Below are 25,416 nucleotides of genomic sequence, written 5' to 3'. Positions count from 1 at the left end.
GGTTCCCCGCTCATATGGGGAAAGACATTCACCCGCAAAAAGCTAACCTCAATGAAACGGCCCACGACCGTGCGCGAGAACTTGCCCGCCGCGACGGTCCTACGGCCTCCGAGGGGCTGGATATTCAATTTAATGACCCGCTACTCACTTATCACGAAATCACCTCATACTATCGAAAAGGCAGAATGAAATTTCCGCTCCCACACTCCAAACTCGAACGCGCGCAGGCGGCCGCGTTTCGAATGCTACAAACGGACTCGTATCCGTCACGAGGCCTACTGAGTCACTATAACTCAGACATCCCGGCAAATTGCCCAGACTGCCAAGAACTCTATTGCTCACTCTCGCACATGCTATGGCAATGTACCGCGTTACCAAAGGGTCCTCTCTCTAGTGAGCCCGAATGGGAAGAAGCCCTCAAAAGCCCGGACCTCCAACTGCAGCTCAAGGCCGTCCAGAGGGCCCAAGAACTGGCGGAGCGTCACCACGTTCCCGTCCCGACTTGGGCGTCGCCTACGGTTTCGGCCCGAGGAGCTCCCCGCATGGGATCTCTAACGGCTTAAAACTCCTCAGGACCTCACTGAAGTTCTTGACTGACTGACTGACTTGTGAAATATTATAGTGAAATGAAAAGTGTCAATGAGAAAATTGTTGAGCTACATGAAAAACTACCGACACAGCTTTATGTTGCTCAACACGTGCTATATGACAGTATTTTTCCGAGCGTGAAAGTAGCCCCCAAATGCGCGCAAAATTACCGCGCGACTAGCACTTCAGAAACTTTGCGTGTATTCGCGGGCTTGTTTCATGCTAACAAAAATACTTTTATGTGGCACACATTGCGCAACAGAAAGCTGTATCGGGAGTTTTTCATGTCGCTCTACAATGTTCTCATTAACATGTGAAGTTACGTGAAAGACCCTGCGCGCGCGTACTCACACACGAACATATATATGCATATCATTTCAGGATAAAGGCATGTATGGTTGCTGCAAGGTTTTAAGTGAAAAGTTGATGCACTTCTTGTAAAACAATTTTCTCTCTTTCACGCATATTATTTCTTATTAAGGCTGTTTTAGCTAAGTTTGGTCAGAGTTTAAACATATGCTGGTACACTCCAAACGAGGCGACCAAATGCATGTTGCTCACTTTCGTATGTAGTGTGTCACGCTATCTTCGTATATTTCCTGATTAGACAATTAGCAAAAATTAATTAACAAACTTCTGAAGCAAGAAAATTAGGAAGAAAATTCCAATTAGACAGTTGTAGAGCACTTTGTAGAATGTGTGGTTAGACAATTCCTTACTTTCTATCCTTTACGCATTAGTGTTTTGCAGCTTACCACGGATGCCCACGAAAAAAAATACCACGTAACACACCCGCTAGCACGCCGTGATTGCAGCGCTCCTTAACTATCCGCGTACAAACGAGCATAGCTCCTAGCTAGGTGTGCTGCCGCTTAGAAGGTGACAGCGCAGTGACGAAGGCGTTGACTGTGCTATTCACGCAAGCGATATCAGAGCTGTGCTATTCACAGCTCTGATAGCGATAAGCAGACGGGTGTTCACACCTGCTAATTGCTATGTTCGTTTGTGCGCGGAAGGCATGGGAGCAGTGCAGTTACGACTCGCAAGCGGGCATGTCACGTGGCGTTTTTTTTCTATATTTCGCGGGCCATCCGCAGTAAGCTGAAAAATACTAATACTTAGCAGATATAATATAATATTTGGGGTTTTACGTGCCAAAACCACTTTCTGATTATGAGGCACGCCGTAGTGGAGGACTCTGGAAATTTTGACCACCTGGGGTTCTTTAACGTGCACCTAAATCTAAGAACACGGGTGTTTTCGCATTTCGCCCCCATCGAAATGCGGCCGCCGTGGCCGGGATTCGATCTCGCGACACTTAACAGATAGAAACACAGAAGCTGTTTATTCGTACGTTTTGCAAGCCGCTCTGCAACATTCTAATTGGAATTCTTCCTAGCTTCGTTGCTTCAGAAGTTGGTTAATAAATATTAACTACTTATCTAATTATGCAAAATACAAATATCGCGCGACCGACTACATACAAAATTGAGCAACATGCATTTGGTCGTGTAGGCTTAGAGTGCATCGGCATAGTGTTTACCTTAGCCTTAAGTTAGCATAAACACCCTATATATATATATACACACTAGGACACAAATATCCAAGAAAGTGCATGAGGAAACGGCGCCGCGCCAGCTCAATTGGTAGAGCATCGCACGCGTAATGCGAAGGTTGTAGGTTCATTCCCCACCTGCGGCAAGTTGTTTTTTCATCCCCCTTTAAAATCCGTTAATTCATCGTTTCTTTACGTCATTTATTAGGCACAAATAATTTTTCCCTATGTTGTTCTTGGTGTCAGTGTTTGCTGGCTGCTTTGTATATATATATATATATATATATATATATATATATATATATATATATATATATATATATATATATATACAGTAATTTCAGAAGGACAACGTTCCTTCAAGCAGTGACCAACAACCGATGATTGGAAGCATGCTGTATTCCCATCGGCGTCCATTGTAAGTGAACAGTGCCCTGGCTGTGTGTTAGGAAGCAGCATTGCGGCCATGTTGAATATGGGCAAGATGGCGGAAAAAGTTAACAAAATTCAAGTCGGGAGTTTTACATGCCAAAACGACGCTTTTAATATGAGCCACTTCATAGTAAGGGACTCCGGATTTAGTGTGACCACCCGGGGTTCATTAACCTGTACCGAACGCAAGGCACACGGACAATATTGCATTTCACCCTCATAGAAATGCAGCCACCGCGGCCGGCGTCAGATCCCAGGCACACGCGTTAATAGAGCAACGCCTCAGCAACAACGCAACTACGATGGGTGCGGCGGAGAATGTAGGGAACATATATGTAGTTTTTTAAAGGGTGGGTTTCGCTTGGATGTTACCCCTTAGAGCCCAATAGAACGAAACGAAAAGTTTGGCCGATATCTACGACCATGGTGCTCATACTTTACATGGTGGCCAAAGTCTTTTCCGTGATCTAGACGGGGAGCTGGCCAATGTGCTGGGAATTGGCTTGGGCACCAAGCACAATCTGCACTGCTATACCTTTTTGGTGACAAATCATATAGCGCAGAAGCACATGCACAAATGTTTAAAGAATGGGACGACAGACCTCCTGCGGTTTGCCATGATGTCGAACTGGCACGCACAAACAGCGACATTTCTCTACTTTTCTGGCCAATAGTTAAGTTCGCATGGTTACTGCACGCATTACTTTTTTTAGATCCAAACGATGAAAACTCTGCGCGCACATATAGGGCGAAGTTTGCGATGTTTGAATTTTGCGCCATTTCCCGCGGACTCGATTAGCTCCTGCTGGTGCACTGCGTTACTGCGCTAAAGAAAGTAGTTCATCAAAGAAGCGAAGCAAAAAGCTTTCATACACCTGCTAATCGCAGCAATTGCTCAGCAATTACATTATATTACAAAATTTGTTATTTAATGTTTCAATTTATGTTGATGTAAGCGTGTATTTGTATGCATGTACTTCGATGATTTCGCGTTTACGCTGTTGACGCTTCTGCGCATTCCGGAAACTCGTGCACGCCGCTTGCTTGACAGCTTCTTGCGTTTTCTGCGTTTTGCGTGTGCTTCGCTGGGACTACTTTGGAATAGTCGTGCGTGTTTCTAGCTTTTGATGGGCTTGTTGTCTCCCAGATCGCCGTGATCGCCTCCGACTTAGCGACATCAGAGGTGAGTGAGGGTGTTGAATCGCCCTTGTTCGTCCATTTCCACGCGGTGAACAAAAGCACGAAAATGAGTACCGCGCCTGTGCGTGTGTGCCGCGCACCTCTTGTCTAGTTTTCATTCCTATCACTATCCTTCCGTTGCGAGAATTGTTTATACATCATTAGATTTGTGGTATTGAACATTGACTTTTGTCCTGGTTTAACTTAACAATCCGCTTTAGGTGATGTAAGGCAGCTCTCTGCCGCCAGCTAAAACGGAATCTTCTACGCCACGATTTCTTGTATAGTGTTGGAGCACCGATTGAGTTAATTAATGAGTGCAAAACAATGGGACGTGAAACCATCCGAACTGCACTGTAATCGAAGATATTTCGTTTGCTCTACGCAATCAAGTGCATGGCGTGTGAGTGGGCTTGTAGCGACCAGGGGAGGTGGGATCGGTGAAAATGTATTCTGCTGCGCTGTTCGCTTCAGGATCGAGTGACCCCACGTTGCTGCAAGGCCGCTGACACGCCGCACAGCCGAGGTTCACGCGATAAGAAAACACATAGGAGGCTATGTCGCGATAATAATAAAGAATTTCAAGGGTGTGCATGCAATTCTATGTGATGCGTGAGATAAAATAGGGGTGGTGCCACCGAGTGCTGCGAAAACATCGAGTTATGCGCTTTGCCAACCACGTGTGTTTTCTTTCAACTTTATTTTTTCATGTGCTCCGTTCGACCGCACCGAGTGCTTCGCGTAGGCGCTCTTTGCATTCACGGAAAAGGCAGATTCCATGGCACTCCAGGCCCTACTTCGATACAACATTCAAAATAATGTATTAGCGTGAAACTTCAGCTTTTCACACTTCAGTAACTGATTGTTATAACAAAGTTTAAAAATCAGTAAAGGAACGAGATGTCGGGGCATATCTGCCGTGTCGTCCCACTGTGATTCCAGGCGGCATGTTTACGTTATCGGTAACATAAACGTCAATATTTCGCAAAGTATCCTGAGAACATAGAAGTAGCTAGTTATGTCAAAAAAATATTATTGTTTTTAATTATAACACTATGGACAGAACAGATTCAAGGGAAGCGCGTCGTTGTGAACTAAGTGACGCTTTGCCACAGGCTTGGGATAATGCTTTGTTGGTGGAGCAGTTCTCTGAAATACATTCTTTGAGATTAAGCAAAACTTTAGTAGCATCACGTAGACGTGGAGCAAAAGAATGCAACACTGTGGTTTTAAATGAAGGATCTGCCTTTAAGATGGGGCCATTACAGTTAAGTAAATGAGCACAAATAATTTTTAACATAAGCAGAGGAATGCGAAATAATTTATTTAACCAGCGCACACTGTCATTGGCAAGAGCAGCCCCCCCTTTATTGTTTTCTATCAGTCATTTATATCCGTCCATTTATGTCAGCCTAATGATCCATGTAGCTCTTTTCGTTGTTGCTTTTGATCCATTGCCGCTTTACGTTTTAACACTGACATCTTTTTTCAGATTCAAAATGAGCTGGGAGACATCCCAGCTGGAACGCAAAAGGTGAATTCTTTTGCCATTCATTCTGTAGCGTCACCATAATCAAATGCAGTGATGCTATGAAAATGTATTGCAGGAAGCAGAAAAAAAGAACACTGCTGATGCAACTGCAAGCATTTCCTGCAATGATAAATTGGTCCACAGTGCCTGCAGTAGCAGACTTAGTGCCTTTAAGCACTCAGATAAAAGTCCTTGCAACAGCACCGGGACTGATCTCGAATTTCAGTGTTCACTAATAATAATATTTGGGGTTTTACGTGCCAAAACCACTTTCTGATTATGAGGCACGCCGTAGTGGAGGACTCCGGAAATTTTGACCACCTGGGGTTCTTTAACGTGCGCCTAAATCTAAGCACACGGGTGTTTTCGCATTTCGCCCCCATCGAAATGCGGCCGCCGTGGCCGGGATTCGATCCCGCGACCTCGTGCTCAGCAGCCCAACACCATAGCCACTGAGCAACCACGGCGGGTCTTCAGTGTTCACTTGTGAACATATTAAATGTAGAATGTGCCTTGGGAAGGGTATATGCCCGATATAACAGGGACATTCAGAAACGCGGTGTTCACTTCAGTAGTCTACATGAGTGCACATCTTTCTAGTTTTACCAGAATACAGCTATTACGGCCTATGTCATACAGCAGTGCACTGCTAGGGGTATCAAACCAAAACAGCAGCACCCATTAACAAAATTGGTTGAAGAACGAGTAGTGATTGAAGCATTCTGCATTTCAACGGGCAAATTTCAAAAAGATGGATGCCGAGCTGGACGATCTGCAGTGCCGGTCAACACATACTGTAGCCAGTGCGGCATGTATATCCTTGGTATTGTGTCTCTTTAAGATTCAGAAATTGCATCACTGCTTATAAAACAATTGGACATTGGGAGGTTGAGGGAAGGTGACCGAGCTCCCCTCTGGAGCATCCAGTGCGTGCCCTCTGCTGTACTGACAATCCTACCTTAATGAGAACCAGTGATGCATGTTATCCTATTAGGCAGCCAAATGCAATCGTTCTTTTGTGTTAAAGGGACACTAATGACACCATACATCAATTTAAAATAAAAAGCATTGTTTTGCATATGTACTTCTGCTAGTTTTTTGGTAGTTGTTTGAATATTAGAGAAAATAAAGCTCGTAGTTACATTTTCTGGGTTGCGCCCCGAAATCTTCGTGCTGATACCTCACTGTCACATCGTACATTTTAAGTATCTTTACAAACTTGGGTCATTTTGTTCAGTAAAAGCTCCTGACGCTTTTAATTTGGGTTTTGGGCTTTTTTGGAATACAATGAAAAGCGTCTTTATTTGTAAAAAAAATTGCTACCCCTGAGGAGACACTATCAATTTCCATGACTTCACAGCAAGTTAGTGCGGCTACTTCAAGGCAGCACTGCCACCGATCTTTCCTCTTGCTCATTTTACAGTTTACTGAGCCTCTTGTCACGGTACGAGTGCATTTCTTGAAGTGTAGGAAGGTCATTTGCAGATATCTCTGCAATTATTTTTCTCTTTGGTGCTTTCCTGCCGTGGTTTCTTAGGGGCGTTGTCACAGCGCAGCTAAGCACGAGGTCACAGGATCAAACAACCTCATTCTGATGGAGGCGAAATTCAAAAGTACCCGTGTATTGTGCAGGCCGAGGTGGTCAAAATTAATCCGGTGTTCCTGACTATGGTGTGCCTCAAGATCAGATTGTCGTTTTGACACGTAAACCGTCAGAATTTAATTACTTGATTTCAGTTTTGTGCTCTTGTAGGCTGTAGCATTCATTATCTTTGTAAAATGTTATGCTCAAGGTATTGTATCAACGTATTTAATGAGCAGTAGATACAAATGTTTACTTATATTTGAATTAGTGGTGATACATGGTGACTATTCTTGTAACGGTGGCACTAACGAAACAGAATTGTAATACGTTCTGTGAGGGCACGATGATGCATGTCGAGGAAATAACTGAGTCTCCCTAGAGGTCCCTGACGTGGACTTTAACTGTCTGTCCACAAACTCCTGATTTCACTCCGTGATCTTGTGCAGCCTGTGCTTCGCAAGATCCGCCGTGGTTGCTTAGTGGCTATTGTGTTGGGCTGCTGAGCACGAGGTCGTGGGATCGAATCCCGGCCACGGCGGTCGCATTTCGATGGGGGCGAAATGCGAAAACACCCGTGTGCTTAGATTTAGGTGCACTTTAAAGAACACCAGGTGGTCGAAATTTCCGGAGTCCTCCACTGCGGCGTGCCTCATAATCAGAAAGTGGTCTTGGCACGTAAAACCCCATGATTTAATTTAATTTGTGCTTGGCAAGTTGATTAATTTATTTGATGAGGTGGTGGTTGGCACATACTGCCTTTGTGGCTTATGTACATTTCATACAGCAGAGTGGAATCTTGCATGTAACTTTTGGAGCACAGCAATCGAACCTGATGTGCAGTGGTATTCTTAGCAACGATCAACAGTCATGTCCCTCTTCGAGCTTCTAATGCTGCTTGCCAACAAAAGCAGCAGCAGTTGCCCAAAATGACGTAAAAGAGATTCATTGAAAAGTAGCCCATGCCTAGGTTTACATACCCAGTGAGGCAGGCTATTCCGAATATAGATTATGAACCCTCTTCTTTCAACATAGCAGCCTAATATCCTCCCTTTTGACCATGGGCTACCCATTGACACAAATGGGGGGTAAACTAGAGACAAACACCCGGAAATACGAAGCATCCTCAGAATGCTAATCACATCAAGTAATACTAGGTGTTTTGGACACTTTGGTTTACTCATTATTTTTATTGTTCGGGCTGGATAAATCCTTGTTTTTCTGAAACACGTGGCATCCAGACAGCACAAGAAGCTTGTAAGAAGTAAAGTAAGTTTAGCATTCCAGATCTGCTACAGCTACTGTTGTCATTTATTTGCAGTAGGGCTCTTGTGTAAATGTGCTTGAAAGGCTTAAAACTCCGTTGCTAACATTTACTTAAACATGCAGGTTCACATAGGTTGGAGGAGTGCACATTGAGAAGGTTTTTTTGGCACAGCTTGCGATGGCCTCACCATATGGTTCACCATATGTTCACAAAGGAGGAGCTCATGGGCCATTTGTTCTTTGGCAATAGCACGAAGTGTCAAAAGAGGTTCTTGACCCCACCAGGGTGAACGCTGTTATAGGCAAGTACTTATCGTTTCCCATTGCATTTTTTCACTCAGATTTTGTGTCTAAAAATAGCAACTTGCCACTGGCCTAACAAACGACATTCAAGTAGCCCATCTGTGCAGTTGTGTGCTACAATAGCCTACCATTTGGAATGACTGTTCATATGATCTTAACAGCTAATACCACCATACTCAAAGGCTTCTAAAATTTAAAAGCTGCCTTCATTGCTAGAAGTTTCTGAAGGCTCCACTAGATGAAATGAGCTGCATTTGCGCATTAGCAGTGCTACTTGGCTGTCATTGCAATAAATAGTTGTCTGTGAAGCACGCTCCAAATCTAGTGGCATGATGGACATGTTTAAGTAGCCTGAAAGTGTTATTCTGATACACAAATTGCAGAGAAGCTATGCTCAAGTGTGGTTACTGGTCAGCTCGAGGAGCAGCACGTTCACCAAATTTCAGCAATCAAAACAACTCTCCTGGTTCTGTAGCGTGAAACAGAAGTTTCACCAACTTTAACAGACTACGTTGAATTAAAGTTGCTCCTATCTTGAAGGAGGTCCGTGTGATGCCAGACAATAGCCTTTCAGCGTAGGGAACATCAGCAGTGTGGCAATTTTCTTTTGGCTGCCTCGATCAAAGAAACAACAGGAATAGAGTTGCCAGCATCACAGTCAACAGTGCTATCTTAGTTGAACGCTTACTCATTCTAAGACCTAACCTATTTATTAGCATGCGCTTTATCACTTTCTATTCTAAAATATGAAAAAAATATTTATTTGGCTTTTCCCCAAATGCTTAAATGTAAAAAGGTTCTGAGAGACCATCGGACATGTCCACTATTCCCAATCTGAAATTGTTGGAATTGTTTCCTGCTTCCTTATTTCACCTGCCTGTTTACAGGGTCATTATGAACTATTGCCAAGTCGATTATGGGCTTGAATTTATCAAAACGATGAATGGGCTTTCCCATCGCTCCTGTTTATCCCGTTGACGATCACATTATGGGGAAATATGCCTCTCTCCAATAAAGGAGTTCCATATTCTTACTGCTGTGCAAATACTCCAAACTTTCGAATTGGATAGTGTCCTATTCGATTTGGTCCTTGAATGGTCACTATTAGTAAATGCGACCATTATTCGAATACTTCAAAACACCAATGAAACATAAAATTTGAGCCAATGTATGGAAAATTTTTGCCTCCACGAACGTAGTATAGATATACCATATGAGAACTTATACGAATAGCAGACTAGGCTACATTACTTTAGTAGTTGTACTTTAGAAGCTGTACAGCAATCATTCATGCTTACTAAAGAGTCCTGTGCATAGGAAGAAACTTCTTGCTGCTCAATTTTCGCTCTTAATTAACAGCTCTTCATAGCGCAGTATGCAATGACAGAAACATGCTAACTTTAAGAATACTAGGATATGAACATCCTTTTGCAATAATTGTGATATCCGCTGTTCATTTTTCAGAAGCTAACCAATATTCGATCTGCTACTGGCATTATTCGTTTCTGTCTCAAAAATCCCTATTCGCACATCCTTAATATTTTTATTCCAGATTTAGGTTCTTCAGAGTGACTTTTCAAAAAAACTTATAAATAACATTTTAGGTGACAATAAAGCGACAAAACCCTCTTAGTATTTGCAGTTTTACATGTTTTATTCTTCTGTGCAGGATAAAGCAGCATAATTTTTTCTGTAATGAAACTTACGAAACCTTGTTTTATAGTGAACTATGTGAAGTGGCAACACTCCCAAGCTACGGCAATGACAGACACCACGGTGCTCAGTCAAAAATGAGTTTTGGATAAACCCAACGGGTGTCAGCACAATAAGAACATTTTCTAGAAGTCCCAGAAGGTTTTAGCAACTCCAGTGTGGTGCTACACAACATTTTGTTCAGAAAAGGCACATTTTTTTTCAAAATCTTCCATCACAGCCACAAGATGTACGGCAGTGAACCTCAAAGGGTTAAAAAAGTCAGCCCTCTGGCGTATGGCTCTTAGAAGACTGAGCCTTTCTTCGTATATGTCACATTCTGCATGCGCCATGGTAACCAGCTTGGTGCACAACTACGGGGAATCCTCATTGTAAGAGTCGTTCAGTCGTTGAGGCAGAAAACACACTTCGCCTCTAAGCGGTATTTTTATTAAAGTAGAGAGTCCTAAGCCATTGTAAGGTCAGAAGTTGACTCCAATTGCGTGTAAACTCTTGAAACCTAACTTCGAATGAAGCCACACTCAATTCTATTGACATGACAGTATTGTATTTGAAGCATGGAATGGACAGTAAAGTGCTGCACATATGTACATATGCCAACAGATCCATCTTCTGGCGGCACGCATCCCGCAGTCAATATCTGTCGAGTGGATCCCACGCGACCTTCTAAGCTTCCAAAGCCGTGCGGATTCTGCGACCCGTCTAGCGACCTCTCCATCGTCACTGCCTCAACTCTTTCACCTAGATGATGCCACCCTCCTTTTAACTAGAAAGGAGCACCTCCGGCGCCGCACTCGTGCTCTCATACCTCCGTGTGCGGCAAACCTCCCCCGCGGTCTTACCCGTGCAGAGGAGGTTGCGCTTCGGAGGATCCGGGTCGAGGTAGCCCTCACTCCAGCCGTGACTAGGAAGTGGCCGCGCTTTCGCCAGCTATATCCTCGTCCTGAGTGTCCCCTCTGCAAGTCGCGAAATGTTGAAGCCGATATCGACCACCTGCTGGGGGTTTGCCCTGCACTGAAACCGACGAGGCTGCGGCACCTCGCAGCAGTGGGACTCTCGCCGCATAATCTGAGCGATTACACTGCTTGGACGCAGGGACCGCATTATCGATCCCTCTTGGACTTCATTAGGTCAGCAAATCTATTTTCATTCATTTAATCACCCTTATTCACCCCCATCCCATACCCGTGTATGCCCTGAGACATTTATCCTCGCATTAAAAAAATTATGAAAGTTGGAAGAAATAATTTTAATTGTCAGTAGTTTACGTTTCTTTAGGAACGACGTGAAATTTTTTTCAACATTTTTTTTTCAAAGCAAACGAAGTTGACATCGTCGAAATTGAGGATATTCACAAAGCTATTTCGCTACAGTGCGTTGTTCCTCTTTGCCCTTTTCTGCAGTTGATACTTAGAGGAGTTCTGTGCCACATTAAATAAATTTAAACGGTCAAGCTGTGAAGCTGTAACCACAGAAAGTTGGAATAAAGCAAGACCAATACATCATCCGATTTCATTATAACGTGGGCATACTGTATGCCACACTCTTGCTTGTGGAAGTTGTTTTTGAAACTTGTTCTGGCTTTTTCTTGTTTTTTCAGGCTTCATGAGCCGCAAATGTCCTAGTACCAACATGACCTATGTAAATAACTCTGGCCTCGCTTCTCGCATGGGACCAAAAGCCTCTGAAGAGCTCAATTCGGACAGCTCATACCAAAACACAAGCGTTGTGCTTTTGTAACTCTCGGCGTTCGTTTATGTTTATGTTGCTCTCCTGCGGAGCCCAATTCGGATTTCTTAAAAGAGCGTACAAATGTTATGCCTTTATATGTATTGACATTTTTATATTAAATGTATTTATGTTGATTATGCTAGTCTCCTGAGAAACCCACGTTGGATTGCTCAATCGAGAACACAAGGGTTGCGCTTCGTTATATTTTACTACATTTTTATGTTAGCTTTTTATATAGTTTGAGCAAGCGTATAGTGCTTCCTTACTATTTTATTTTTGATGTCTCTTCAGTCATTTCACGCCAAACAACTCACTTTTGTAAAGAAGTGTTCCAAAATGGCCAACCATTTCAAGTTTGCTTGATATTCAAAGTAGTATAATGAGAAAATTTTTGCAAAAGATATGCTTTTACGTATACAGCTGAGTCATTTAAGGGCAACGAGTCACCATTTTTTTATCCTTAACAGATATAGTTCAAAAAATTTAGATGTGTTTGTTCAAGCTCCGAACTCTTTCTCCTATTTATTTTCCTTCACAGAAAGTTTCTAGAATTTTCGCAAATATTTATTGTAACTAAAAGGCACTGATTCAGGTTTCTTTTTTTAAAGGGAACTTGTATGATCCAGATATCGAGATGTTGTTCATGTGAAGACACTGATGTGGTGTGACTTCCAAGATTGCAAAGTTTGAATTAGTTTCTTCGAGCGCAGGGAAATACGGAAGGCACAAAATAAATGTAGAACCACAGCCTGACTTGTGATAGCTGCAAAATATTTGAAGCCTTGGAGTCGATCACCTAAAACAAGCTTTAAAGTTCGAATGTTTCGCAATAAGCTTCGTGTTGAAGAGGAACAAATTGGTTTTGGTGGCCGGCGCAAAAGTATATGTCACGCATAATTACATAGCCCTACATGTCTGCTATGTGACAAGTTATGAAAAGGTATTATTCTGTAAGTGCAATAAATTATATATTGTCATGCTCATTTGTGGATCACACATACAGCATAAATATATGAAGCCTTCTCACCTAACAAGGAAAGATTGCTATTATAAAAGGGAAGATTGGTAACATAATTAGCCACAAACACTTGTGGCTAAACACTTGTCCCGAAACGTCTCTTTGTGTTTTTTCACCTTGACTTGGTCAGTGGCCGCAATTTCTTCATCAAACACTTGTCAGCAAACTGAATGCCTTTTTTATCATTACAAAGGCAGGGGACATCAAGCGCCACAGTCACGACTCGTACTTTTCTAACATTAACGTGAAAAGTGGTCGCCAAAGACATTGACCACATTAGAATGAACACGGCACAGATGACTAATAGATGAGCGTGTTCCAGCTCTGAAACCGTGGTAACATGCAACACCGTAAGAATTTGTTCACACTCATGTAGGTTTTCAGTTTTAATTATGAAGCTGTTTTCTACTTACATCGTCATTGGGTTCCAGGCAGCAGGGAACAATGTGTCATGCTCCCTGTATTTCGCATTGCATTGGAGTGCGTGATGTCCTTTAAAATGTTTCGCATGAAAATATCTGCTCTCTTTGTGGCTTTACTGTCTACGTAATAGCAGATATTTCTTTTTGAAAACCGCATGAAACACATTTTCGCACTGCAGGACTCCCTCAAGAAATTAACACATATCAATATCTTATGTGCAATAGATGTATAGTTTACTCAGCGCCCACCAAGCACAAGCCTCGTTGCGTTAGAGCGTGCGTGTCTTGTCAATAAAATGCAGACGCCAACACCACTTCTCTGTCACCTGTGTTGCAGACGAACACAGCTTTGTCGTCTGCATTCCCGCAGATGCACACCCAAGAAAAGCCACTACTGACAAAAATTTAAAAATGAAGTTCATTTCTCGCATTTAAAAAGATGCCTTCTTTTTAAATTCAGACATTCATGGAAGACATGTAGAGCCATCTAATAATGTATCACGCATTTTTGCCAGCTACCAAAGCTGGTTTTACCGTGATCATGAAGCTTCTTGCAAAAGATTAGAAATTTACAGTCTCTTTACAGGCACACTCTCTTTACAGGCAATCAGGCGAACCTTCAGAGCGGCAGGTCTTCTGCTGCTACACTATGTCACCTGGGCTACCACTCTGTATTTAATTTCTGTCTTCTCAATTTCTCTTTATTAAAAAATTAGTGCATTGCAATTTTACTTAATTTTGCCAGTGCCAAAAGCACTCCAAATATTCAAATATTTGAAAAATTGGCTATTTTGGCAGTTGCATCACTTCATCCTATTTCCATGCACAGCATTTGAAGGCCTCGATCAATACAATGTGCGTTTGAAAAACAATGTTGATTGATGTCCTCTAGCTCAGCTGAGCAGGAAGACTACACCATCACCAAAATGCTGCAAAATTTTTCGCAAAAATAAACAAAAGTGGGGAAGTGGTCTTTAACTACAGCAAATATGTGCCAATGTTTTCAGCTATATCTGCGGTGTCGAAAAACGCTGGTCGATTCAGCATGGAATGACACACCTGGAAGTCCATATATGCCATTGTCAGAGTTATTCAATAAAAACTGAATTTTACATAACTTCATAAAAATGGCGTGTTTTGCTACCTAAAATACATCAGTAAGAAATAATAGGTGCAATTTGGCTTAACTTTAAAGTGCAACGAAATTCTCTGGTAATGATAGTGATGTGCCTTTCATGCATGCATAAAACCAGATTTTTTTGTGAATCCTTTCGTTATTTTTTGTTGCAGTGAATAAAATTGAAATGGAACTCACAAAAGGAATAATCTTGTAGTACCCGAGCACGTCACTAATAACAGCTTTTTGTATATAACAAAATCTGAACCAGCTAATATGAATAAGTCACTTTATATGGAATGACCTGCGCAGGAATGTTATCATGGCAGAAAACACAACTGGATCATGCAAAAGCAATACAGCATAATAAACTGCTCCCATAGCACCATTTATTGCGATTGCCATGTTTCAAAAGTAGACAAGGTTTACAGAAATAGGCACACATCATTCAACCAACAAATAAGGATTGTACTAAGTGATCCATTCTCAGTTTTACAGATTTTTTTAAGTTGGCGGTGCCAGGTACCATAATTCCTGTTCTTCAGCTGGATTATTCAAAGGTGGACACTACTAGCAGAAGAAGCGGAAACATATTCAACTGATTCTTAAAAATTTCTTATTCACTTTTAACATTCAAGCACATATTGCAGTTTACAAAGTGTAGCCAGAGAGTTCGAAAGGCGTATTCGCTTGAAATGAATTTGCAGGATCACACCAGCTCCGAGATTCATCCATAAATGTGAGGCGAAATACATGTGCATTCCAGTTACTTTTGTGCTTCAATGCATAACAGTGCATTTTGTTAGAGAAAGTTAGTGCAACAGCAGTGCATTTCCACAGCCAGTATGATGACATCTGTCTCGTTACTGGTGTAATTCTGGAAATTTGTTGTAAGTGCACACTCCTTGCAAAATTACCGGCTACACTTGGTAAGAAATTTGTTAGGAAGTGAGCTTTTGATAATTAGCTGAATAGACACCTTGATTTCTCATACAAGTAACATTTGGAATTGTGTATCAAGAATTATGTTAGCTGCAACAGCCATTCTTGAATAAATTTCGTGAAACCTAAGATAATCACCCTGCATATCCGTGTCTCAGTGAGTGCAGGGGGCTCAAGCGAATCGTTCCATGGTTATAGTACCACTGGATACCTAATAGAGAAAGCAAGTACCTTTTTTAGGCTGTTTTTATTTACAGTCGTATAAGTCTGCTTCTACATTTATATATTTAGGTATCTCTTTATTTAAGATTTATTTCTTTTGGAAAATGTGTTCACTTGAGGGTCATACAGACTGCATCTGTGAATATTCAATTTTATTATGATGTCAAGCTGTGGGAAGTTTGTTCTTTGCGATAGTTTTAAGAAGTTTCTGACCTTCTCAAACTACAAATGGTTGTACATTTAAACAGAGGATTGGTTAAAAATAAACACTTCATCTTGAAAAATGGTTTTGGTCTGTTTAAGTTCAGCACTCTTCATTCCGTGAAGGACCATTCACTGTGACAGTAGAAAAAGTGGCATGACAGTACTGCTAGTGCTTTACGATATGGTGTTTACAGGCTAATCTAGGAGCATACTTTTGAGCCCAGGGTGACGGAAGCCTGCAATAAAAAAGCCCCTGTATTTAAATGTTACCCCCTTCTTATTGCAGCAAACATACTAACGTGGCAAAAAAGATAATTATATAGAACAAACACAGCTGATCAGTATATTAAGAGAAGCGCAGTTTTAAACACTGCTAAATTGCAGACTGGGACATGAAGAGCTTTCAACATAATTAGTGTTAACGTCCAACACTGCTGCAACAATATTTCAAAGGACTTTCAATGTTTACACTCAACAGATCTGCAACAATGCTTCAATGGGCTGTCAATAGTAACAGACAACACATTTCAATAATACCTCAATGGGCTTTCAATTTGAGACTCAACACATCTTCAACAACGCTTCAACGGGCTTTCAACATTGAAATACAATACATTTTCAACAACACACCAACGATCTTTCAAATTCAAAAGCCCCAATGGTGTTTCGGCCTAATGTCGCCGGCCAATTATCAACACTTGTCAACAACTTCCTCAGTCAGTTTTAACAATTCTCCAATATTCTTTCAATGTCATTTCTTGACTCTGAGCAATGAAATTTCAAGAACCTGAACAACTTGAAAGACGGTTTTCAGTGCTTGTAGAACATTCGCAAAATATATTATTATCATTATTTTTATTTGAAAGCATATATACACATGGCAGAAAAGCAAAGTGAGGAGCAGGCCGGTGACTGTCACCTGAAGGGGCGCAACGCTCGCCTAGTCTTCAGAAAGGATGAGACAAAAACGCATAAATTAGAATATGGAGGAGGGAACGAAAGGGGAAAGAAATATAAATGACAAGTCTTGAAGAATAAAGTAAAACACACACAGCACAGGTCGCCCACCATAGGACCGGTCACTGCATGCCACATTCCAACAGAATGTTAAAATAGGACGCCATCTCAGGCATTTAAAAAAGACAAATAGGCTACATTCATGAACGTAAGTTAGTTCATTCTACAAAAGTAGAGCACGAAGAGCTTGATAGCGTCGAGACGCACGACCGCTTGGGTACAAATGTTCATCAAGTGTTGCTCACCGCACGCCAAGGAGATGATAGTCCCTCACTAGCTACGTGTGCTGCGCAATGAAAGGGGGACCTTCAAATATAAGGTTCTGAAGTGTCTCGCAGCAACTGCAAGACGTGCTCGACGGACTTGTCATAGGCCCTTCTCGGCATAAACGTTCGAACAGGTTCACACAACCAACCATTAGCTTGAGTAATTGTGATCTAGCGCGACGAGGCTAGCCTCGACCGCGAACATGGGGCGCGAACGGTCTATTTTCGACGCACCGGTCTGGATGCTGCTTGAGTATGCGGCGATGAATCAGCACAAGAGTGCCATGAAGCTTGCACAGAATTTCAGAGCAGACAGAGTCGTTATGAGCGCAAGTTGAAGCCAGCTTAATAGTCTCTTCATTTCCGGCGATCCCTACGTGCGAAGGTATCCTTTCGGCAACGAGAGATATTCCATCTGATGCAATTGTTTTGGAAGAATCAGTAATGCCACGCACCACTAGACAATCAATTTGACTGCGTTGCAATCTCCTAAGCACAGGGCAGGAGTCCGTAAGGGTGGCAATGTTCGATGCGATCAACTCCTCTTGCACATATTTAAGCGCAACATTATTCCCGGGTAGCTCCACAGTTGTTGACAAGTCTCGATGGAGTGTGTGAAATTCGCGTCGTACTTGATTAGATGGGCAGAAAAAAATTTGCAGCGGCGCCTTGACCATCGCTATGTACAGATGAATATGTGTGTGCTTGAACATAACCTTGAAATCTTTCCAACATGTACAAATGAGCTAATTGGAATATTGTTGAACTAGGCATATCTGACTCTTTATGTAAGTCATGCATTGTGAAAAAAATGTCGAGTACGTGCTTTAGTCATATCTATCGGAGGAGGAGGCGTAAGAGAAGCAGTATTTTCAAAAATGCCAGCTATGCTCATAATTGATGCCGCCATCTTCCCCATGCTAGTAAACGGGCGGTGAATCAGTCAATCAAGGGAGCGATTGACCATTAAATGAGTGGTGCAGACGCTAATTCTGATATAAAGCTCTCGGGCCTGCTTGAAGCCTCAAGGGTAACTGATGCGCTTCATTCAGTAATGCAACAGATTGCGTCTTACGAGAGTCCAAGCAATATTTGAATGGCAACGCGGTGATCTTCTTTCACTTGGGTCATAAAACTAGGTGTCACATTCAAAACTAGTAACACATACATCATGCCTAAGAGTACAGATAACTGGTACACCGGCAGAGCTGCTGTTTGGTCGGGGCCAGCTCCTCTAGCAGTCAAGGCGGCCACTTATCGGCGTCTCATCAAGGTACAGTCAGCTCATTAGTCGATGAGCTCGTTGTTTAGGATGATTTGCAATTGCAGCCGACTTACCAGGTAATATCAGTACGCCAACATCCGAAGTCACCTTCAGAGCTCTTTGCGAGCTTGCATGTAACCGCGCACCAAAGCGCGAAGGACCACTTATCCATAGAGCAATATAATCTGCATAGAGAGCTATGGTCGCAGGGAAGTCACTGCCAAGCCGCAAGCGACTTGAAAGGTTGTTCTTAATGTGACGCACACTTAAGGTTTCTTTGTTTTCGCTTAGTACTCCTGTTCTTTCCAGGTATTTCTCTTCTTTTGACTTCAGTGTCTTAGTTCTGACACTGGACACATTCTGTGCGAATTCTGTGCCTAAATAGGTCACAGTTACTCAGAGCTTTTTATGGGAAATTGTTGATAACAAAGTTCATGTACACCTCTCGAAATTATTATTCTCTTTTCTCTTTTCAACTATTTCCAGGATATTGCAGGGACAAGCTCGGAAGCTACGACGGTCTGTTTTATTTCAGCACGGGCGTAGCCTGGAGCAGCGCAATCCTCTGGCTCATTGCATACTTCCACGAGAGGCGAACCACGAAGAAAAAAATGACGCCGGAAGCAACCGAATGAAAGTGGTGATGCTATTCTCCAGGAAAGAAAACATGTAGAAACACCGCAGCGCTTCTTCTTTATCAGACGTGATAGACGAGAAAAACCTGTGAGAAAGGGCCGGCCAACTCGAAAACGTTACCCCAGAAAAAACCACAAAAGATGAGATAGTGAAAATACGCCGTCAAGTGGGTACATACACGATCGAGTAAACGCAATGCTGTCCACTTATCTGACTGTCGTACGTCTCTGAGAAACTCAGGTGGCCATCCGGCTTCCGCGCTAGGGCTCATCATGTCACTCTCGCGCACGCTCAACACGCCTTCATTTTTCTCGTATATACCACCAAAATGAATTAAATCTGCCCATTGTGCTATAAGAGAAAGAACACATGACCAAACCTCGGTCTTTTCGTAGAGTAGACCGACACTCTAACCCACGAAAGCACGCATGCTCCTCTCAAAGCCTCTTGGGCGTGCGGATCACGTGACGCTTTCTTTCGTTCTTCCGTCGCGGCAGCTCGCCCTTTGAGACGTTGACGCCGGTGTTACGGCATAGGAACGCGGCACGTTTGGTTCGAAGCCTGCTTATAATGCAGGTAACGAGTAGCACTTATAGCACAACATTACCGGCGAGCCGGCGGGCGCAGTCGCTGGTCCTCGAAATAAGATCCTTACGGCTCAACTGCGTCGCCCTATTCATACAAGTATAACGGCGATCTCCAATATAGTCGATTGTGTTAACTTATACTGAAGAATTTACTCGTAGATTAGCGTCGGGCACACAATTTTATCTGAAAAGGCGCTTTGGCTGCGGAGTCCCGCGACAGCATACAGAACAATTCGAATACAATAGGTGCACCTTGCACCTGGCACTGAACTGATAACAGTTTCAATAGGGCGAACAACACTGCCCGTCGAAAAGCTATATGATAATATAAATGCTGCAAAAATAACACTAGGAAAACGGCACATCTACGCGTATCGCTTTTTATTGCGTGAATAGACGAGATCGGAGCGTATTTTGAATTGCAAATCGCGCTTATCTGGCCCTCTGCTACCGTAGAGTTGGCTGCTCCACGAACCAAAAAAAAAACTTTATCTGTTCTAAGAAACCAGTTTCATTCTTCCGCAGCAACAATCTTATTTATAGAAATGCAAACACGCATATTGAGCGGTCTGCGCGGACCATGTGAGTTAACATTCTCAACCTCACCGCTGAGACGAAACAATCATCATTGTATTTCTAACAAAGGCAATCTGGTCAAATATATAGGCGGCGAAGGTGTCTTCACAGTTTCTAAGCGGCGGTGAAAATCGAAACCTACGTGGCCTTTTTGGTCACGAGTAAAACATTGGCAATTACACGTGCGTGAAACCTGCTGTTGAAACACATGATGAAGGCAGCCTTGTTTCGAGGGTGCGTCCTTTTCTTTGGCATAAACGTGGTCGTGAGTCACATGGCGTACGGTAAGTATGCAATCAAATTGGTCGCATTTTGTTGACCGTTTTCTAATGCTCTGCGGGACCAGAGATCTTCCTAAAGGAAAATGTTTTGCGGAATCCCAGCACATCGCGCATCATAGACAGTAAAGCCGTTTGAGGCTTTCTCGCACCGCCACAGGTGCAGTAGAGAGAGAGAGAAAGAGAAAGCAAATGGCAAATGAAAGGTAGGGAGGTTAACCAGGACTGAACCCAGTTGGCTACTCTACACTGGGTAAAGGGAAAGGAGAATGAACGATTAAATGAATAAGAGAAAGTCCACTGGGGATATCATCCGGTCACTCAGTCCGATCACAGGCGGTGACTCAATCCGGTAGCTTTCAAATATCGCAGCAGCGCTTTTGTAGCTTTTTGTTGCTGCGATATGCGAAGCCATGGTCCCAAGATCTTGTTTAAGGTGAACAGTTTTCTATCTAACTGATTGAGTGCTGTCCAAATGTCATGTCTTTCATTTTCGAAAGATGGGCAGGAGCACATTAGGTGTTCTGTAGTTTCCTCGACCCCTGAGGCGTTGATGTGCGTTTCGACATTGCCCGAGACCTCCGGAAGACTTTCGAATATTTTACTAAAGCAGGTTCAATTTTTTCGCTATACAAGATTATTTTCAAAGTATTCGCTGTATGTGAATTGTGTACTTACATGGTCTCCGTTGTATCCTAGTGCATTTCTTGTATGCGGCACTGACACTCTCGCCACCAGTGGCGCAGTTGTGTGACCACTCGGGGGCATCGACGCCGGCTCTTCGCTCTGACTACTGCCTTCGTCAGAAGCTTGCTTCGGGGTTTCAACAACTGCTGCGTTATTAAGTGTTCCTTGATTTACATTTCGCTCTGAACGCGACGCCACTCAGTGCCGTGCGGCTACGCCACCAGCTGCACGAGAACAGCTGTGGCGTAGCCACACTCTCTTTATGCGAGCTCCGCTGTCCTATCCGATTGCGTACACTTACAAAAAACAGCTCGCATAAGGTAATGGTCTCGCGATAGACATATCTTCTTTTCAGAAACACCACCCGTATTAGGAACCTTGCTCACAGACGATGATATGGCCTATGCAAGTGGGTTCTGCCATTGACGATCTTGCATGCAACAACAGCCCATTGTCACCCGTGTCATGGAGTAGTCAGCGCTGGTGATCACCTATAGACGTCTCGCTTCCATACCGTAAATCTGGACAAGCCACGAAAAAAAGCACCTACACACACAAAATGTTAGTAGACATGCCGTACTCTGTCATAAGTAAAGTTGAATTTCAATTGAGACAATGCAACATATGCAACAAGGCGACAGAGCTACTACTTCCAATACTTTCTTTCTAGATCGAAGTGGACGTATAATCTAACTTTATTGGTATTAACTTCCCGTCAATAAGATATTGGAAAGAATCTTGAGGCGGTGTCGCTGTAAAAACATTACAGTTGCCACCTCATGGCTCCAGTTCTGAGCTCCTTATTCATTATTCTGACCTGTCGGTGAATTACAGAGCATGAGGCCTTGAAGAATGGATGGCTCTCCCGTAATCGATAGTAAATGTAAGCATGAAATGGCAACCGGCAAAGCAAATTGGTTGCAGATAATACTAGCCACAATATTAAAATGGGTGTGTGCATGTTCACAATGGACAATCCTACTGCATCGCGCGACGTCATACTGGGCACTGGTTCATATGGACGCTGCCCAACTAGAAGAAAACAGGCCGCGAATGGCACCACAGGCAGCGAAAGACGCCAGGGAGACAAAGTACACTGCCCAGCTAGACGAAGAAAAGCGCCTGGGTGCGTGGCGCCATCTCTCGAGGTGACGCAAAAGTCGTACCGCATAATTAACGGACCGCTGGCGTTCAAACGAGCACAGGCAACCCTGTCTCAGCGCCAAAAAATGAAAATTAATGGTATGGTAACCTGTATCTGCCCTTTCAACGTCGTAATGGTAAGTTAAACACAAAACTTCAGCGTGCTAAAAGTTACTGCTTGAGTGATAGTGTACGCAAACACTCGGAAGAACTCGGAAGCAATATCTTTTGTAGCATGTCTGAGCAGTAACTAGCGTACGTAATGCGCTCCTGTTCGGAGGGTTGGGGGCCACAGACCGCATTTTCAGAAGTCTTCACGGGTTGCCCAGTAAATTTCTCAATTTGTTCTCGTAACTTGCTTGGATGTTCTCGTTTTAGTGCCTGAATAGCGGCTCTGGGTTTTGGCTCAGCGTTACTTGGAGGTCGCCGACGACAGCATCTCAAAACATTTCATGCTTAAAAACAAAGCCACGCCTAACCATTTGCAAAGCCACACTCACTATCTCATGATACTTCTGCCGACTTACGGACGACCAAATGTACCTTCACATATAAGGTTTGGTCGTTTACACCTATCAAATACAAACGCAAAAAATACGTAATTTTTGTTATATTATATGGAGTTAAAACACCGATAGCACCAGTAGGTATGTAACACGGTTTCACGCACGCCAACAAGTAAGTATCGCATATCATGCTCCAAATCTGTAAAGTTGGCTGTGCGAAACGCCGTAGAGGAGTGCTTCGGAATAATGTTCACCTCCAGGGGTTGTTCAACGCACCCTCAAAAGATCTAAAAACGAGCCTTCTCACATTCCGTTCGGCACAGAGATGCAGCTAAAAATAATCAAGCCAGAGACTTCGTGGATTACAGCACATTGGCATAGCCTTTGAGCCATCACGACGGCTTATCAACAGGCCCACGATAGGTGTAAGGGTGTGCGTTCCACGAGTGCAATGATGTATCGATATCCTGTGCTAGCCCATATCTAGTGGCAAAAGCTACTAGACAACTTGGGCCACTGGGTCAGGGTTCTAAACGCGAAGGCGACGACATGACGAGACTAAGATATCACATGACCAGGAGCACATAACTTGTTGCCCTTCCATTAGAGGGTTTGGGCCACTGGGTTGTTGTAAGACTATAGACAGATAGATACATAGATAGATAGATAGATAGATAGATAGATAGATAGATAGATAGATAGATAGAAAGATAGATAGATAGATAGATGGATAGATAGATAGATAGATAGATAGATAGATAGATAGATAGATAGATAGATGGATGGATAGATAGATAGATAGATAGATAGATGGATGGATAGATAGATAGATAGATAGATGGATGGATAGATAGATAGATAGATAGATAGATAGATGGATAGATAGATAGATAGATAGATAGATAGATAGATAGATAGATAGATAGATAGATAGATAGATAGATAGATAGATAGATAGATAGATAGATAGATAGATACAAAACGGCTGAAGTTGGCAAGAATACTATTCACATTAATCTATTCTAGTTAATGTTAGCAACAAATATTATTCCTTCTTTGCAATTACAAATTCAACGCACTGTTGAAAGTGCGTAGTTACCTAGAATTAGTAATTGGTGAATCAAGGCAGCTCGACTCTTGCGCATGGAAAAAAGTTATCTTACTCTACTGTTTAATAGGCAAAAACAGTGCTTTTTGTTGTAAAAGGACGCGCACGTGTTCAGAACAGATGTCCACGTCGATTACAATGCGTTTCCTGTAGTTATAGAACTTTAAGTGTCGTACAATGTTGGTATTCTTTTGGTTACAAAGCGTTTTCTTGAGTTTCAGTACGACGTGCAGAACATCTGACAAAGCATGTTTTTCGCCAGCTGGAACAATGCTTAGACGCGCACAGAGCCCCAAGGAACACGCAGGCTTCTAGTCTACTACGAGAAGCTAATAATTATGCAAGCACACTTATAACTATATTGATAAATTGAAGAGGCAATCCTGAAGAAGATACTTCCAACAAACAAACTAGTACCAAATTCACTGCGCACAGAGAGGAAGGACAAAATTTTTCGCCTCATTACTGGAGCAAATTTATTAGGATTGTTTTTTTTTTCTTCAGCTCCTCGTAAGCGCCAGGACAATTAATATTTCACCATTTCTTGCCGAGTTTTACATCATCCTAATTTTCCGCCGAGAACTTCAAACACTATTTTTACACATTCAAAATGTCGGGCACTGCCCTATAGGTATTGTTGAACATACTGGACGTTAGACTAGTATGTGCGTTGTTCACACCTGTGAGCATGCCGTCTGCGCGTGTAGTCAAGTAAGATTAGCCCTTAGAGTGCTAGCCAACGCTCCTCATGACAATGACCGTGGCCGTAAGTGGCGAAGCAGCCAGTGCTCCCGGAGCTAATTTCTTACTAATTCTCAGATAGATACCCTAGACTATACCGGATGTCTCAAAAATCATGCACCAAGATTTAAATATACACGCAAATACCACGTACCTGGACGGCACCAAGTTAATGTTGTGTATCGTCGCCTGGAGGTACTCTTATTACTTTTTGCATACCGCTTAATTACATAACTAGTCTTTCATAAATAATCAACTTCTCGAGTAATATATTCAGATTAAAAGTGTCAGTGACAAAATTGTAGGGCAACATGAAAAACTCCCGATAGAGTTTTCTGTTGCTTCACACGTACTACGCAAAGGTGTTTTTCGGTGAAGTGAAAAAAGCCCGCGAATACACGCAAAATTGCCGCGCGACTCTCCATTCGAGGCACTTTCCGTGTATTCGCGGGCTTTTTTCATGTTCGGAAAAGCACTTTTATGCAGCACGTACAGAGCATCAGCAAGCTGTATCGACAGTTTGCATGACACTCCTGTATGTTTATCCACCGAATGTTGAACTTGCCTTCACGGTCGCACGCCCCTCTTCCATATCATCATCATCGCACTTTCACGCCCTCTTTCCTCTTCCCGCTGTACTGAGCAGGAGGCTGCAGCACGCCAGTACAGGCTGCAGCACGCCAGTACAGGCCGACCGCTCCGCCTTGTTTTTTAAGTAAGTTCTCTATCCCGCTATCCAGACCGAACTGAAAGACATGTAACTTCGAAATGGTAAACCACATGTTTGAACCTTACGAAGCCG

At 42.8% G+C, this 25,416-nt stretch overlaps 1 protein-coding gene and 1 long non-coding RNA gene across 4 annotated transcripts in view; one reads left to right on the top strand and one right to left on the bottom strand.

The window, feature by feature from the left end:
- LOC142564812 (monocarboxylate transporter 12-like) overlaps positions 1-25,416 on the top strand; it is a 44,039-nt gene that overhangs the window by 14,618 nt on the left and 4,005 nt on the right. For all 3 annotated transcript variants that reach the window (XM_075675977.1, XM_075675978.1, XM_075675976.1), the window contains exon 4: positions 18,839-20,435. In XM_075675977.1, the coding sequence (XP_075532092.1) occupies positions 18,839-18,987 (149 nt within the window). In that variant the 3' untranslated portion in view covers positions 18,988-20,435. The remainder of the gene's footprint in view (positions 1-18,838; positions 20,436-25,416) is intronic.
- Positions 14,737-23,941, bottom strand: LOC142564814 (uncharacterized). Its single transcript, XR_012824683.1, has 3 exons — positions 23,865-23,941; positions 21,108-21,262; positions 14,737-16,041 (listed from the first exon to the last, which is right to left on the bottom strand). It is a non-coding gene; the product is annotated as an uncharacterized LOC142564814 (long non-coding RNA).

The sequence above is a fragment of the Dermacentor variabilis genome, chromosome 11 (assembly GCF_050947875.1).
Source record: "Dermacentor variabilis isolate Ectoservices chromosome 11, ASM5094787v1, whole genome shotgun sequence".
NCBI classification, from domain to species: Eukaryota; Metazoa; Arthropoda; class Arachnida; order Ixodida; family Ixodidae; genus Dermacentor; species Dermacentor variabilis.
This window is presented reverse-complemented; position numbering and strand designations above follow the sequence as displayed.